General features: G+C 45.3%; 1 protein-coding gene across 1 annotated transcript in view; it reads left to right on the top strand.

Moving 5' to 3' along the window:
- Positions 1 to 16,339, top strand: part of LOC127230664 (serine/threonine-protein kinase TNNI3K) — an 80,627-nt gene that overhangs the window by 47,114 nt on the left and 17,174 nt on the right. The window contains exons 6-7 of the mRNA XM_051195962.1: positions 13,282 to 13,334; positions 13,644 to 13,696. Coding sequence (XP_051051919.1) covers positions 13,282 to 13,334; positions 13,644 to 13,696 — 106 coding nt within the window. The remainder of the gene's footprint in view (positions 1 to 13,281; positions 13,335 to 13,643; positions 13,697 to 16,339) is intronic.

Genomic DNA, 16,339 nt, shown 5'->3' with positions numbered 1-16,339 from the left:
ACAGGCTTCTACACTCACATTGTACACAGAGAGCATGCCTCCTTCTGAGCGAGAATGAATGCACTCTTTTCTAGTAATACACAAATTCTAAATCCCCTCTAAAAGGGAATAACTGCCCTCCATTGACAAGGGCACAGAAAATACAAGCAATAGATGAGAAACATACTTTACAGGAGATGGCGATGCTTTGTGAGGGGTGAAGCAAGGGCGGTCCTGCATTTTGATTTTGTAACTTGATTGATGCTGATGTCAGGCGCCTAGAGACCAGGAACCAGCTTTGGCCAAGAGAAACAGCTCAACAGTGTTCCGTGGTACGAAGACCAAAACACGTGGTGAGACTTCGTGCCAGCAGATTACCAGAGGGGGTTAAGGGGTCAATCTGGGAAGGAGCAACTGCGATGGTGTGAAGTGAGCGGCTTGTGAAAGATGCTGAAGCAGAAAACCCTGCGATATCGTTGAAGGAGGAAAAGGGTATGAATCTGTCACTGGGAAAAGACATGGAAGATGTTCTACTGTTCCCATCTTAAGCACCTCTCGAGCTGCTTGCTGCAAATTACCTAACCCTTGTGATAAAAGGTACAAGTGTACACCTTTAATCCCAGCACTCCACTCTGGAAGCAGATGCAGGCCACCTCTGAGAGAGTTCGAGGCCAGCCTGTTGTACAGAATGAGTTCCAGGACAGCCCAAAGCTACACAGAGAAATCCTTTCCAGAAAAAACACAACCAAAAGAAAGTACAATGTGGCTTACAAATGTGTTCAGTATACCTGGGGAAGTAGGCTATGCTATAAGTCCTACATTGTTTATGTGTCTGTCCTATAGTACTTACAAAAACAAAAGTGATCTGAAAGGGGACATGATGGGAGATGTCATTCTGTAAATATGTTTCTCTTATTGGTTAATGAATGAAGCACTGCCGGCCAATAGGAAAGCAAGATAGGCAGGACTAGGAGACAAGGAGGATTCGAGGAAGTAGTAGGGAGGAGTCAGCATGGAGAGACTGGGGAGAGCAGATGCAGCCCCTCTCCCCGGTAAGATGAGACCAAGTGGAAATACTTAGATTAATAGAAATGGGTTAACTTAAGACAGGGCTAGCTGATAAGAAACAAGTAACTGGCCAATAGCTTTATATTTAATACAGAGTCCCTGTGTGTTTTTTGGGGCTGGCGGGTCCAGGCCAGCAGAGAAAAACATATTCATAACAGGGGCATGTAATAATTGCTGAACAAAAAATAGAACACAGTGACGTATATTCAATTTAAATCCACTGATGGAAAGTATATTGTTTGAAGGTTTTTAAGAAACGGGTTGTCCTTAAGCTTGCTCGTAAGATGGGGCTAGGAATTAGCAGGTCAAAAAAGGCATAGGAGGTCCCAGCAATATGGGACCTTGCCGTAAAGGTAAATTGTTTGGAAAGCTGTCTCTTGCACAATATGCAACCACAGACTAAAGCCAAATAACTATCCTTCAAGTATTTGTTTGAAGAAATGTTGACTGCACAGAAAGCAAGCAAGTAAGACTAAAAAGGGGGAATTAAGTTTTTTAATCCTAGAGGGTCTGATTCACAAATGTGAATATTCATAGTAAATATGAAACAATTTGGTGTGAATAAACTTCAGAATTCCATTCTGAAGTTTGTGGATGCCGCCCCAGCATGCACACAGAACTTCCCTGGTTCTCTCGCCCTTTCTTCTCCTCTATTTCTTCCGGGTCAGGAAGACATTTTGAGGCCGGAATGTCAGGAAATGTGTTTAATCCCCTGAGATGTTCAGACAGGAGGATCGGGAGTTTATGTCCATCCTCATGTAAGTAGTAAATCTGAGGTTATCCCTAGCTAAATGAGATCATACCTTACCACAAGACAACAAAGTTTAAATAATGATCAGTCACCAGTAACTTCCCCAGATGGTAAATCTAGGTTCTGGGGTGTCTTGTAAATATCCCTGGTAGTAAACGAAATGGCCTGAGAGCCAGGGAGAGGATCGAAACTGAGCAGAGTTATGGAACATGGGAATATTCATTTACAGGGACACACAGAATGTGGATCTAACTTGGAGAAGACAGCATAAGAAGAGAGCTGAGCTGTTCTGCAGACAGACTCATACTCCAGCCTTCAGCCATCACAACCCTTAGCTTACATTCCTGTGACTAATACCTCTGCCCCAGGAACAGACTGCCGAGTGTCTGCAAAGAAATCCGCAGTACATCTTCCTGACAGCCACAGAGATGCTGAGTGGCTCAGGGAGTCTCTAAAACATAGATTTGTCCATTCCTTTTGAATTTTCAAAGTGCCCTTGATGGAAAGCCTGTGAGACTAAGTACATTTTTAACTCATGCTCTTGTAGAAATGAGAGCGTTAAGCTTCCCTCTGTTTGCTGAGCAGGGATAAAGGTTCCACGGGGAAAGCATCCAGGTCAAATACTCCAATAGGCAAGTGGTTTTCTCTCCCAAATCCTAACCCCTGTTCCTAAAGAGCCTCATACAAATTCCCCTGAAACCAAAACTTCTTAAAGCCTGTGGGACGTTCTGAGAGGTGAGTGGATAATCCTTGGAGGACAAACTGTACAGGAGCAAGGCCTGCTGGCCTGCGGTACTGCGTCCTTCACCTGCATGCTTATGTGACTTGCCCAAGTCCAGGATGGCTTCACTCAGCACGGGAAAATGAATTTGTGGGTAAAGCCTTGCTGCTGATTCCCAGCTGCTAATTCTATGCACTGCCACAGTATGCTTAATGCAGGTACCATGCTGTTAGTTGCACTGTGGTCATCCATGGTCCCGGAGATGGGTTCTTCTCTGCTGATTCAAAGAATATGCAGGCAGGGGAATCAGACTTTACTCAAAAGCACACAGAGACAGAGGGAAAGGAATCTGGACCAAGAATCTGAGTTTGTGTGGCAGAGCCAAACTTTCGTATGTTTAGGGGTAAACCGGCTTCCTTTTCCCCTCAGAATTGGCCAATTGTGGCTCCAGAGACTATCAAATGATCCAGACAGAGAAGGAGAAGTTGCTTGGCTCCTACCACAGTGTTCTAGCTCCTATGGGAGGGTTGAAAGTCCGTATACCCCAATACTTCCCTCTGGCAGAAGGGATAGCAGAAAACTGGCTGTCGTGTGGTTAAGGGCAAAGTGTTTTAATACACCTAAAGCCTCTTTCTCCATCTGTCTGCCTTCTGGGATCCATCTGCATGCTATTCTCTCCAGTACCCTGACCTCAGGATTTCCTGTACCTTCAGCAGGAAGTGCGGTAGACATGCCCTCAATGGCATCTGCCATGCTACCCTCAAGCTTCTCTTCTTAAGACTGTGTTTCTCATAGGTTGTCTGCCATGCCTCAGCTTGTTCACCCTCACACACCCTTCACTTTCCTATTGCTATTTGTGGCTGAGTCTCAATGTCGCACACAGACATCTTTATGTCCAAGTACTCACAAGGCCTTTGGCAAGTTGCCAAGGAGTTGTCTTGGAGTTTGATTCTGAGCTATGGGACTCTTGTGACAAGCAAAGTCGTGGAGTAGGTTTTTGAGCATCTGTGTCTCCTCTTAGCATGCACTGGAGGCCCTGTGATCCATGGGGTCCCGGGAACAGTAGTGAGCAAGGGGAAGGGAGGCCTTGGGAGGAGATACTCCAACTCCCTTTACAGAACAAAAGATCATCTAAGAACCTCTAACATACCTCCTCTTTCTGCCTTCATTCTGTTGCTGTTATTAAACACTCTCACCAAAATCAGCATAAGGGAAGAAAAAAGAAATGCTCATTTGTCTTTTATTTCCAGGCCAAAGTCCACTGCTAGGGTAAGTAATTCAGGGCCAGAAGCTGACAGTAGACAGGCTTGCTCTTTAACGAAGCATTATTTCTAACCAGGGAGCTCACACACAGCCAAAAAATTACAGCAGGAGCTCCATACAGAGGATGCTGGATGGATTCCTTGGGCTCATGCCAAACTTCTTTGTACAACCCAGGACAACCTGCCTAGGAAATTGTGTCACCTAGAGTGGACGCTTATAGAGCAATTACTAATTGAGACACTGTGTCTTAGTCAAGACCAGTGACCAACCTGATCTGGAAATTCCTTCAAGTGAGACTCCCTCCCTGCAGAGATGTCTCTAGGCTGTGCCAAGTGGTCAGTTAAAGCTAACTAGGTAGGACAGCTTCCAGTTCATGAGTAGCATTTGCATCATGCGTCATATGCTTGTCTGAGTCACACTTCTTCTGCGCAGACCCTGAAACAGTTTTTCCTGCCTGTGTGTTGTTCTAGAACACCTGGGCTCTGTCTCAAACTTGGAGTTGTGGTTCTCTGGGTGAGATGATGCTTTTAAATGTTTCTACAACTAAGAATTCAGAAAAGAAATGAAATCATGTTCAGGTCTCGGCGAGAGACTGCATTTAGAGGTTTCTTTAATGATTTTAGAGTAGTAACTTTCTTTTAGTAATCAGACTAGCGAACCTTTCATTTTATGTAAATGAATACCATTGATTAGTTGCCATTTTCTTTATTCTTCAAAGTTTTGATCCGTATGCACAAAGATTCTTGCATTGGCTGCCCTTGTCTCCCAAATTTAGGTTTCTTTGAAATCTACCTGAAATCCTTGTTTACCCATGGTCCCAGTGCATTGAAGTGCACTGGATACTGTACGTGGAAGTTTCTGTACTCCTCACCAGTTATCAAATAACCAACAGAGAGGCTTAATATTAATTATAAATGCTTGGGAAATAGCTCAGGCTTGTTACTAATTATTATACTTAAAATAACCTTTATTCCTTATCCATGCTTTGCCTCAGTGCTTGGCGCCTTTTCTCACTGTGGCGTCCCCATCTTGCTTCCTTGTATCTCCTTGGGACTCTGCTGACTTGGCCCTTCTTCATCTCAGCATCCTTAGTTTCCTTGCGCCATCTGTATTTCCTGCCCAGCTACCGGCCAGTCGGTGTTTTATTCAGCCAATTCGAGTAACAAATCTGTACGGTGTACAAGAGAATTATCCCACAGCGTCTGATAGTTTTGATCCTAAAAGTCCCCATACAACTGATCTCTAATAAAATGGCAAGGAAATTGTAGTGAGATAGTTACTTTGTCTCCTTCTGTGGCACTGACCACGCCCACTGGGGGTGGAGCCATGGGCAGAAGTGACCTGTGGAAGGAGGTCTGAGGAAGAGCAGGGGAATGCGCTCTTGCTGGCAGGACTCGGACAGGAGAGCATCTGGTGGAACTTGCTGGTGTTCGTCTGTCCTGGTTGTAAGTTATTTCTCCCTGAATAAACATCTATTAACTGTATTTGTTCGAAGGTGGGAATAATCGTCTGCTGAATCTAAGGTGCTTACTCACAGGCTTCTCTCAACAGGACCACATGTGAATGCTCAGGTTATCTCACTTGGCATGTTCTCCCACTTACATTTCATTCTGAGCAAACGTTGAGTGGAGACGATGAGCTTTTTCACATTACCCTCAAATAAGCAGGTTGAAGCATGATACAGATCTCATAATCTGTATCTGCAATCCCACTGGCATTGAGACAAATCCAGAGGCTTTGGGGTAAGCCTTCAAATATACCTCTGCCTACTGATGGAAGTTTGTTTTAGGAGGAGTCAAGGCTTTGCTATCCTTTGCATTTATTGGAGTGTTCCGTTTCCATGGTTTCCAAGAGTTGTGTGAAATTATGCCCTTGGTGTTCAGAAGTTCATGATTCTGAGCTTCAAGAAAGGTGCGATTCTTCCTCAGCAAGATTATGTTTGGACTTGTGTGTTGCCATACCTGACTACCTGTGGTCTGCTATTCAGTGAACAAGTTCTCTCTACAAACAGTCAGCTAAGCCAGTTCTACCCTTACACGATGTTCTATGCATGGGTAAGGGTCTACATCTTTAAGAGACTAATAGGGAAACCCAAGCTTTGGTCCTCTGGAGCTTGACAAGAACAGAGGCCACTACTGGTGAAATAAAATCATAAGGGATTTCCATGAGCTTTACCTATCTTGCAAAAGGACAACAAGGAATTGTTCGGACACAGTAGAAATCCTGGAGTGCTTTGGTGGATACAGTAGTTAATGGTGAGATCCAAGGGGGGGATTCAAGAATGACAACAAAGCCCCTGTTTGGATCTGAAGCAGAGCTCAAGGTTCCTCACGCAGTTGTGACCAGGGTCCTGTGAGGAGCCTGTATTAGTTACTTTCCTGTTACACTGATAAGATATCGTGAGCAAAGACAGAAGGAGCGTATTTGGGTTTCTGGTTTCAAAGCCATAGTCCATGTTGCAGGAGGTGTGCCAGCGGGCAGCTGGACCAAGAAGCTGAGAGGCTACCTCCTCAGCCACAGACCTGAAGTCGAAAGAGTGAACTGGAAGCGGATAAGGCACGGACTCTCAGAAACACCCTTCTCATGATGTACTTCCTCCAGTAGGGCCATGCCTCCCCATAACCTCCCCCAAACAACCATCGGCTGGAAAAAGGGTGTTCAAATACATGGTACTCTAGAGGACACATCTTACTCAAACCACCACAGAGTTCAAATCAGGGAGGCTCCCAAGGACCCAGTCACCAACAAGCATCTATGAGTACATGTCAGGGAAGTTGCCAAGTCTAAATGTGTTTCTGTGTTACCCAGAAGATCAAATCCTGGACTTCTACCATGAAGAGAATGGTTTGGATCATTAATTATTGCCTAAGTAGCTGAAAGAACTAAAGTGTGAGTGAGTGCCTGTATGTGTGCCTGCATGTGTGTGTAACACAGAAACAGGGAAGCAGACAAGTGTGTGTGTGTGTGTGTGCATGGATGCTTCCGTGAGTGTGTGTGTGCGCACGTGCATGTGTGTAACACAGAGACAGGGAAGCAGAGACAAGTGTGTGTGCATGGGTGCGTGCTTGAGTGCGTGTGTACACGTGTGCATGTGTGTAACACAGACAGGGAAGCAGACAAGTGTGTGTGTGTGTATGGGTGCGTGCGTGAGTGCGTGTGTGCATGCATGCATGTGTGTAACACAGAGACAGGGAAACAGACAAGTGTGTGTGCGGTGTGTGTGCGTGTGTGCCTGTGTGCGTGTGTGCATGTGTGTGTGTGTGTGTAACACATAGACAGGGAAGCAGAGACAAGGACAAACAGATGCCACAGGGCCATCCAAGCCACAAATTGGAGGCACAAAGATATCAAAACGGAACCGTAAAACAACATACATGTAGCTACCAAGAACTTATCTAGACGACTTGGAAATAATTTTTTACAAAAGGCAACATAACTACGAAGTAAGTAGTTGTGAATATTTTCATATTAAAGGTCGAATCCGCGTGCAGTGTCACGTGTGAGCCACTGGAAGAGGTTCAGGATATTTGGGTCCTGTGTGAGATGACATTCAGCTTGACAGACCACTGCTCAGCAGGGGACAGTGTAACTGACTGTGTTGAAGGTCACCGCAGTAGGACTCCCCAGTAAGGAACATAAACTTGGAAGAGACCCAGCCATCTCCAAGCACTGCATGCAGGAGAGGGGTGGCAGACAGGCTGGCTGGTGGCAGATCCTGGACTCCTCGGCTTAGGTTGTGAATGATGGCTTGTCAGGAAGACGTGTTTGTAAACTAATGACTTTCACAGCGTGATGAGACTGAAAATGAAGCCTAATTGCTTCTGCTGACTTTAACCCTTGGAATGCTTCCAGGCCTGCTGGTTGCCAGTTCTTTAATCATGAGTTAATCACCTTCAGGGATAGCTCGGAAAGCTGGCCTGCAGCATGTCTGGGGAGCTTTGCACTGCTAATACATTTACTCATCGGGGCAGTGACCTCTCCAAATAAGGACGTGCACAGGCTGTCTTCTGTACCCTTAAACCAGAGTTTGTTAGCAGCAACTGACACAGGCAAAATTACATGGCTTTGTAACTCAGGGAAAAAAACTAAATTAATATTTACGAATTTGTAATGACTTTTTTAAAAGCTCTTAATGGCAGGAAAGCGAGGTAGCCGTCACCTCGCTCCTTCTAGGACTAACCATGAACTTCAGTCCAGATCTGGGAGGAAATCAGAATTGGGAAATGGCCTAATAATCAGGTCAGTCTGATTAATAGTGACAATTAGCACTGGGCTACAGCACATATCCAACTGATTATGAATCACTTGAGCACTCTAGATAAATTTTCAATACAGGCAATTATAATGAAAAGACTCCTGATCCTCACATAATGGCTTCATTAAATTAATGCAGTTCTGAGGTTGAAGAAAATTTTCCTTTATGGAAAAGAAACCAGTAAAATTTAGCTTCCATTGACTCTTAGCAAAGAGAAAACTCTTAAAAGATCCCCCCTCTCTCTCACACACAGCGCACACACACACGCACACACACACACACACACACACACACACACACACACACACACACACCTGCAGATAGTATATTCTTTGAGACTGTTACTAGCTAGAAAGTGGTGAAGGTCAGAGCATGGATTCTTCTCTCTTGGCTTAGCTGGATGGAGTAAATCTAGCCCTGGGTTATATTTTATATTCTGTAAAGTGTATGCCTTATTGAGGTTAAAAGAGCTTTGGTGGAGTAGTCTGTGAGGAACGGGCACCTCAAAGAGACAAATACTTCTGTTACATAAACAGTCGACTCGTCCTGTGCTTCACAGTTAGACAAAGCAGGTGTCAAGTCCAGACACTGCAGCATCGGTGTTGCTGGAAGAACAAAGATTATTTTATATGGGGTGAAACCATCCTTCCAGTTAAAATAACAACAGCTCTGCAAGATCAGACAGTGAGGCTAGAAGGAGAAACTGTCTATGGCTAAGAGGGGGATGAAAATATCCCATAGTAAAATTGGTGCTGTTATAAGTACCACCCTACTCCCAAAGACACCCCTTACCCAGCACTTGTGAAGCTTTATCCTGAAGAAAAAAAAAAAAAAAAAGACTGTGTTTAAGCCTCAGGAGTGCTCTACAGGGAGCAGGGAGGGAGAAATCCCAGAATTCCCAGCATTGTCTTTTATTTCTAGTTTCATGTTAGTCTAGCTTCCCAGGTCTTTTTTGTAGCAGCAAATTTTTGTTTATCTGCATTTTTTTTTTTTTTTTTGGAGAGACTTGACTTCAACACATCTCTGGAGAGAACAGTTGGCCTGTGCCTACTGAGCCCTACTGGTACAAAAATAAACTATCTGGGCTCCCATTGGCTCTTCATGTCACTATTGGACTTGGGTATTTGCGGTCTTCCTCAGGAAGTGGTTGACTTTGAAAACAGAAGTGTAACTCCTGGTCCCACCTCTTAGCAGCAGAGATGTGGGGCATCTCTGTGATTCTCCATCTGTTTCTCACTTGGAACAAAGATTTCTTCTAACGCAGTGTGATCCTTGAGAAGGGAGAGCTGCATGCCAGTGAAAGGACCGGGACTTCGAAACTACATACCCCAAGACCAATTTCTCAGCACCAAGGAGAGCTATTGCCCCAGAAGAGCAGAGGGCAGGGAATAAGAGACAAAGAGAAGCAAGGGGAAAGGAACAAGTTAGAGGGGGAAGGGATATTTGCCCCAGGGGGACAAAGGACTGACTGTGGATAAAGAGGAGTCAGAAGTGACCCATAGGCAAAGGGAAGTTTGTAAAGAGAAAGGGGAAACCTGAATCAGGATGAGCTGGTTAATTTTGATTGGGCATGCTAATTAGGGCATCCAAAAGGGGGCCTTTGACTGCTGGACTTCAAACCTTTAGGAATATTTTAGGACTTCAGAAGCTTTAGGAATCTAATCTCATGGTTTACAGAACAGAGGGAATGGAGAAGAAGAGTAAGGGAAAAAAAACCGTTGGCACCCTGTTCTCCATGCTTGGGCCTGTTAAATCCATCCGGGTAGCACCTGCCCATTTCTCACTATATATCCCTCCTCTCGGTTACGAACTACTAAAAACTTACAGCTCCTTGTACCTCTTAGGTGAGGTCAGCCTCATCAGTGACAGCGATGCAACCCTGAGGCCCTAGCTGGCTTCCGGTTCACCCACATTCTTCTCTGGGCACACCCAACTGGGGCTGCTGCTGCTGTTCCTTCAGAAGTGCCCTCTGCTCCTCAGGGTGCAATGCTCCTTTTGTGCAAATACTCCATTATTTTCTAGTATGTGTTCTTTGGTTTAGAAAGCCTAGTTCAACATTCCTCTCACACACACATACACAACTCTTGCCTTCCCTAGGGTCTTCCCTTACTACAGCGCAAGCCTCAGTGTGTCTGCTTCACAGATGGAAATCTCCCAGGACGTGCCAAAGCCTTACCACATACTGTAGATGGAATAGCCAATCCCTTTCTTAACCTGTGCTATTTTCTTTGAAAACATCCATCTTTGTTTTCACTATCAGATTACAAATTCCATGAAGATGAAATCCATAACACACACGCTTTGCATCTTCTAGAGTGGCAAGCTAAGAAAACAAGCAAATATCAGGCCTTGGGGGAAAGCACATTGGCATGACTCATAAAGTACACGCTGGTTAACCACTTACTATTTGTCGTGGACTATTCTAACATCTCAGACGACAACCTAAAGGAAATGAAATCTAGGTTCACACTCTGCAGCTCCCCGGTCTGTGTTGATACAAGAACATTCTGAGCTTTCCACCCTTTCTGTAAGAACTAAGATAGATTATCCCTACTCTCTGTACAACTCAGCATTCTCTGGCTTTTTAAGAGTGATGATTGGTATTTATCAGGCACTAAATTATCTCATGATGTGACCTTTACTCCATCAGACTGTGATTATTGTCTGTAGTAATAGAGTGTACTGTAGGTTTTTCTCTTTCCTGCCTGCCAGCTCCCAAATGTGACACAGAGAAGTCTTATTAATTGTGAAAGCTTGACCAACAGCTTAACTAGTTCTCACAACTTAAATTAACCCATTTCTATTCATTTACATCCTGCCATGTGACTTGTGGCTGTTGTCTCTACCTCCTGCACATTCTGCTTCCTCTATATCTGGCTGATCCTCCTTCTCCTTCTTCCCAGAATCTTCTCTGCCCCCAAATCCTGCCTAACTTTCAGCCATTTGGCTTTGTATTAAACCAGTCTGGGTGGCAAATCTTCACAGTGTACAAATAGATTATCCCACAACAGCTTATTTGTTCAATAAACATGTGCTGAAGATTCTTATATGCAAAACAGCATGGTGAAGACGCCAGAGGATCATCAGTGAGCAAGACTCAATCTCTGCTTCAGAGACCCCCCTCCCTTCCCTACCCTAATTCACCAAGGCCGAATTCCTCCCTGGGCACACTCAACCCTGAGGCTGGGGTTTTTGATCAGGTCTTGCATTTCATTCATAGAGGAATGGTTTCCAACCATTCCAACACAAGTCTAATTATCTGATGGAATATTCTTAGTACCATATATTTAAAGAAGTTTAAACAAATGGATTGTGAGTATCCAGGGCTCTTTGAGCCACCCTTTTGCCTCTGCAGTGCCGCCTCAAGGCTTATATTGGGCGCAGTTACCTAGAATAGCTCCATTTGCAAAACTTTCCAGGAGAGTTTGTTCTGTTAAAGACAAGTTAAAGACAAGGCTTCACCTGCTCTTCCCCCTCACTGATTGGAAATAACAGTAAAATAATTGGCAGGGGCTACCTATGATCTTACTGTGGCTGGTGGAACTTTGTTCAACATATATTTAACTGTTCTGGGTGAATTTTAACACCCACACTCCCTTGACAGGCCGTGGGCTGTGTAGCTCTTCAAATGAGCCTTGTGTCTATGTGTGATCTTCCTATTGGTCTGAGATTTCCTGGTTATAATAGCAATGTCCTCATCGCACCTACCAATTTGTAATTTGGGGCTAAAATAGCATCTCAGACTTGCCTGCTTTGACATACTTAAATACTCCTATATACTTTGCCACCTGGGCTGAAGTCACTTGGAACACACATTCAATTTTAGCATCCATAAAGGGTATTGTGCATATCCTCCAGGTTCATTCACAATGCAAAAGGCTTGCAAAGGAACACTAAGAGGTATCACTCGAATTAGTGAGGGTGATCCTGTTCTCAAAACCAAGATAGCCACGTCCTCTCTTGGAAATGTGTCCTGCATGAGGCAAACACAGACTCGGCATTAGGTCCAAACACCAAAATTGTAGTCTGTGTTCATTCAGGTCTTGGTTAGGCAGCCGTGTTGATGAGGCCTTATGACTGTAGACTCACTGGCATTTCTAGGAGATACAGTTCCATGGTCCTTTGTGGCTCTTAAAATAATTCTGTCTGCTCTGCTGCAATGACCGTTAAGCCTCAGGAGTGTGGGGGCTGTGTGTTGTAGATGCATCAGTTGGATTAGTCATGGTCACTAATTAAAAGTTAAAAGACAAGCAAGTGTGGTCATCAAGCAAGAAGGTTGTGTATCACTATGTGTTTCTCCATAAGTTACCCACAAGCCAGATCTCTATGAGGGGGACGGGATGACCTCCCCTTGATTGCCCTAACTTTGATCTACCTTACAATAGGTATACTTTCCTCAGTATTAAGGTGAAAAGATTGGCAAAACTCAAGATCTGCATGTTTATGAAGTGCATGTGATGCTGGTGTCTATATTTATTTACAGACATCTAATGTATACATAGAAAACATGACAACAGCCAAGCTGATTGAGTGACATGTGCATGGTTCCCCTTATCCTCATGCTAAGGTCATCTGATGGTCTTCCTGCTCTTCTAGGGTTCTGTAAGAGTGGCTTTAGTGCCTTGCTCACTCTGTAAATCATAGTTTAGCTGATACCATTTAACAGGCAATAGATGTACTCTGTTATATTAAGATTATATCTAATGTCCAAGTTATCCTCCATATCTTTCCTTTAAAAATACTTTACATGTATTTAGTGAGGGTGGTTGGGGGAATGCACATACACAGGTCACACATAACACACATGTGAAGGTCAGGGGACAATGTGCAGGCTTGAATCGTATCCTTCTACCATGTGGATCCCGGAGTTTTAACTCAGGTGACTGCTCTGAACCGCGCATTCACGGCAGCCTCATCTTGAACCATCGCCATACCTGCAGTGCAGCCAGTTCCAAATCTAGCACATCCCATGCCTTGTCTGCCTAGAGCTGCATTTTCAAACAGCACTCTGTGAGCTGAGGATCTTTACATCAACTAACAAGGCCTGTTGACCGGCTCAGAGGACCTGGAAAGTATCACTCTTCACTAATGGGGGCTAGAGTATGAACACACACTGTAAATCCCTTTTCTGAATCAACAACAACCAAGAGCACCAGAGTTAGTTCATTTCATCTTTGTGGTAAGAAAATGATGGCCTGGGAAAAAAGCTCAATAAAGCTGACACACAATCCGTTTCCTTCCCAGTCACAACATTCTTCTCTACGAGGACGGCCATGCTGTGGTGTCAGATTTTGGAGGTAAGATGCCCAGAAACAGCATCCTTTCTTCATTCATACCCGATGTCTGATAGTGTACATTAATAACCTGGAAACAGATTTCACACCGCTGGTATTTCTGTTTAAATTTCAGTTTGACCTTGCACTTTGAATGTATGCCATTTGCACTTAGGTTTCCTTCTTTGCTATCAAGGCTGGAAAGAGGGAAATGAAATTTTAAATGGGACTAAGGTGTCCTGCATCTTTGTATTTTTGCTGTGATCTTGGGCCTAGGGATCCTAGGGATCGGAACACTTCCTTTGACATGGACTTGTTTTCTCTCCCCTTTAGAATCAAGATTTCTGCAGTCCCTGGACGAAGACAACATGACAGAACAGCCAGGGGTCTGTGGCTTCCTCCTTCCTTGTTAAACAATCAAAATGCGTAACTTCAGTGTGGGAGGAAGGAAAGTAGGAGTAGCCTTAGCCAGCAAATGCTGTTGTCTGGATGGCAGGGTACTTTTTAGGGTTTTATTTTCATACAACTCCAAAGTAACAATTTGAGGGGTCCCCTACTTGGAAAATGTGGTAGAGAATAGCTCAGCGGACACTTTCCAAACATAACCTGGGTGCGCTGGCAGGCACTGGTCACCGATGTCACAGAGGAGGAGCATGTACAGGTGGGCCAGTGGCTCAGCCGCATCTGTCAGGATTCTTGGCTCTCCCCACCAGTCACTGGGTAACGAGTCCTATAGCTGAGCATTAAGGCTCCAGCAAAGCACAAATTACAACGTGACACAACGACAATTCTTCCCAGATTGCCTGCAACTCAGTTCATCCCTGTGTGTCCCCATTACCTTAGCTTCATTCCTCCACACGGGCAGCCTGCTTCTCCCTGGACCCCTGAGGTATCTGACCCCTCTGGGGGTAAGCTCCACCCTTACTCATTACTCAAGGCTTCTGTGTGTGGCTTTGTTTCTTTTCTACTTTCAGTTTATGATCCACCACCTCAGATCCGAAAGCACCATGATGGTCCCTGTCTCCATCCCTCTTCTGGTTTAGCCCTCTTTGCCCATGGTCTCTGCTGATGTTGCTGGGGAAAGCAGTCCTATCATGCATGCAGTACCCAGGAAGTACAATTCAAGTCTCCCCTGGAAACTTTCTTCCTGGCTCACTCTCTGATCCCAGGGCCGCTCTGTAAATTTCTTTTCCACCACTAGGTGCTTCCTGCAGCATAGGAGCCATCCATCCATCCCCCATCATGCTGGATACCTGCATATACCCCTGAGTCTCACAAGATGAGGCATTTTCATCCTGGTGAGGGCCCCAGACAGGGCTCACCATAACAGTAATGCCCCGAAACTTTTCCCTCCATGCTGTTGTGTGCACTCAGATCCATTCAACAAGCATTTACTGAGGTCCTAGCTTGTGTCAGCAGTTGCTCAGAGGGACAGGAATATAAAAAGAGAATGAGTTTGCTTCTGGATTGTAATGAGTTCATTTGCCAGCGGGCCAGCGCAGGGATGATCAAACAGATTGAAAGCCGCCTGGGAGTTTCACGGAGCATGGGCAAAGCTCAGTAGGGTGGTCAGGCATTCATCAAGAGGTGTCCTGGGAAGGGAGTGCAGGCAGAAGAAGCAGGATAAACGGGGGCAAGGTATGAGTGAGAAGCCAAGTTGTACTGGAAAAAAGCAATGCGTCACCAACACGTCCTGTGAGAGGAGAGAGGGGAGAGGGAAGGATGGAGAGAAGAAGACAGCAGTCTCAGCACGAATCTGTAAGTGTGCTGATGCCTCGCAGTTCCACCCTCGGTATGCAGTTCTCCATTGCTGTCTTGAAACACCCAAGTTTAGGCATGTTATAAAGATTTACGGCCTATTTTCCGGAGGCCAAAAGTCCAGGAAGCATGCTGCCTTCCAGTGAGGACTGTCACTATCTGCCTCATTTCCTAGAAATGTATGACAGTGTTATCAAGTGTGCCGCGCTCTCATGGCCAAGGGGGAAGCCAGAAAAGGGAGGGTCCAGCCTTGCTCACGCGTGAACTGGTGCAGGGGGTAGAGGAATGACAGCAATGCCTTCCAGTTAGTTGTCAGGACCCCAGGTGCCCTAAGTGTCTCCACACAGCCCTGCTTCTTAAGGCTTCTGCCCCTCTGCAGCATCAACATAGTGACAAGTGAGTCCTTGGGCGCCAGACTCAATTCCCATCTGAACACACGACCTCTTAGACTTCACATACTATCCCAACCCGCACAGTCTGAGGCCTGTGGGTTTGCAATGATCCAAATTGGGGGCTGCAGAGACGCCTCCATGTATCAAGCATGAGGGCCAGTGTTTAGATCCCCAGCACTCATGTAACACGCCAGACCCCAGTGCTGGATGGATGGAGGCAGGAAGACCCCTGAGGCACACTGGCTGGCCAGGCCAATTTAGACAAAATGGTGCCATCAGCCTCTGGCTCTGCACACAGACAAACACTAAGTCAATTATTGTTCATTGAACAAATGGACATACAAAAATGGCAGTGAGTGTTAACAAGAGAAATGCCCAGAGAACCCATAGACTGCCCAGGACTCCCAACTAACACCCACATTCAGGCAGTCTGGGTCAGTACCATGCTAGTTCCCCAGCTGTCGGACAGGACTCCGTGAGCTCCCCTTGTTCAGGTCAGCTGTTTCCGTGGGTTTCCCCAGCCTGGCCCTGACCCCTTTGCTCATCACTCCTCCCTCTCTGCAACTGGGTGCCAGGAATTTGGCTCAGTGCTTAGCTGTGGGTGTCTGCTTCTGCCTCCGTCAGCTACTGGGTGAAGGCTCTAGGATGGCATCTAGGATGGGAGGGAGAGGGAACTGGGATTGGTATGTAAAAGAAGATTGTGTTAATTTAAATAAAAATTTATGATAAAAATAAAGAAAATCCTACACAGTAAAAATATGCATGGAGTGTGTTAGGTCCACGGATAGGTGAAATGCTATGGTGTTTAATAAGAGACTCATGAGGAGCCCACCCTCATGGTTGGTGGACACTGAAGGCAGGTCCAGTGGCTCTGAAATA

The sequence above is a fragment of the Phodopus roborovskii genome, unplaced genomic scaffold, assembly GCF_943737965.1.
Source record: "Phodopus roborovskii unplaced genomic scaffold, PHOROB, whole genome shotgun sequence".
In the NCBI taxonomy this organism is placed as follows: Eukaryota; Metazoa; Chordata; class Mammalia; order Rodentia; family Cricetidae; genus Phodopus; species Phodopus roborovskii.
Note: the sequence above shows the minus strand (reverse complement) of the source record. Positions and strands in the feature narration are given on the sequence as shown.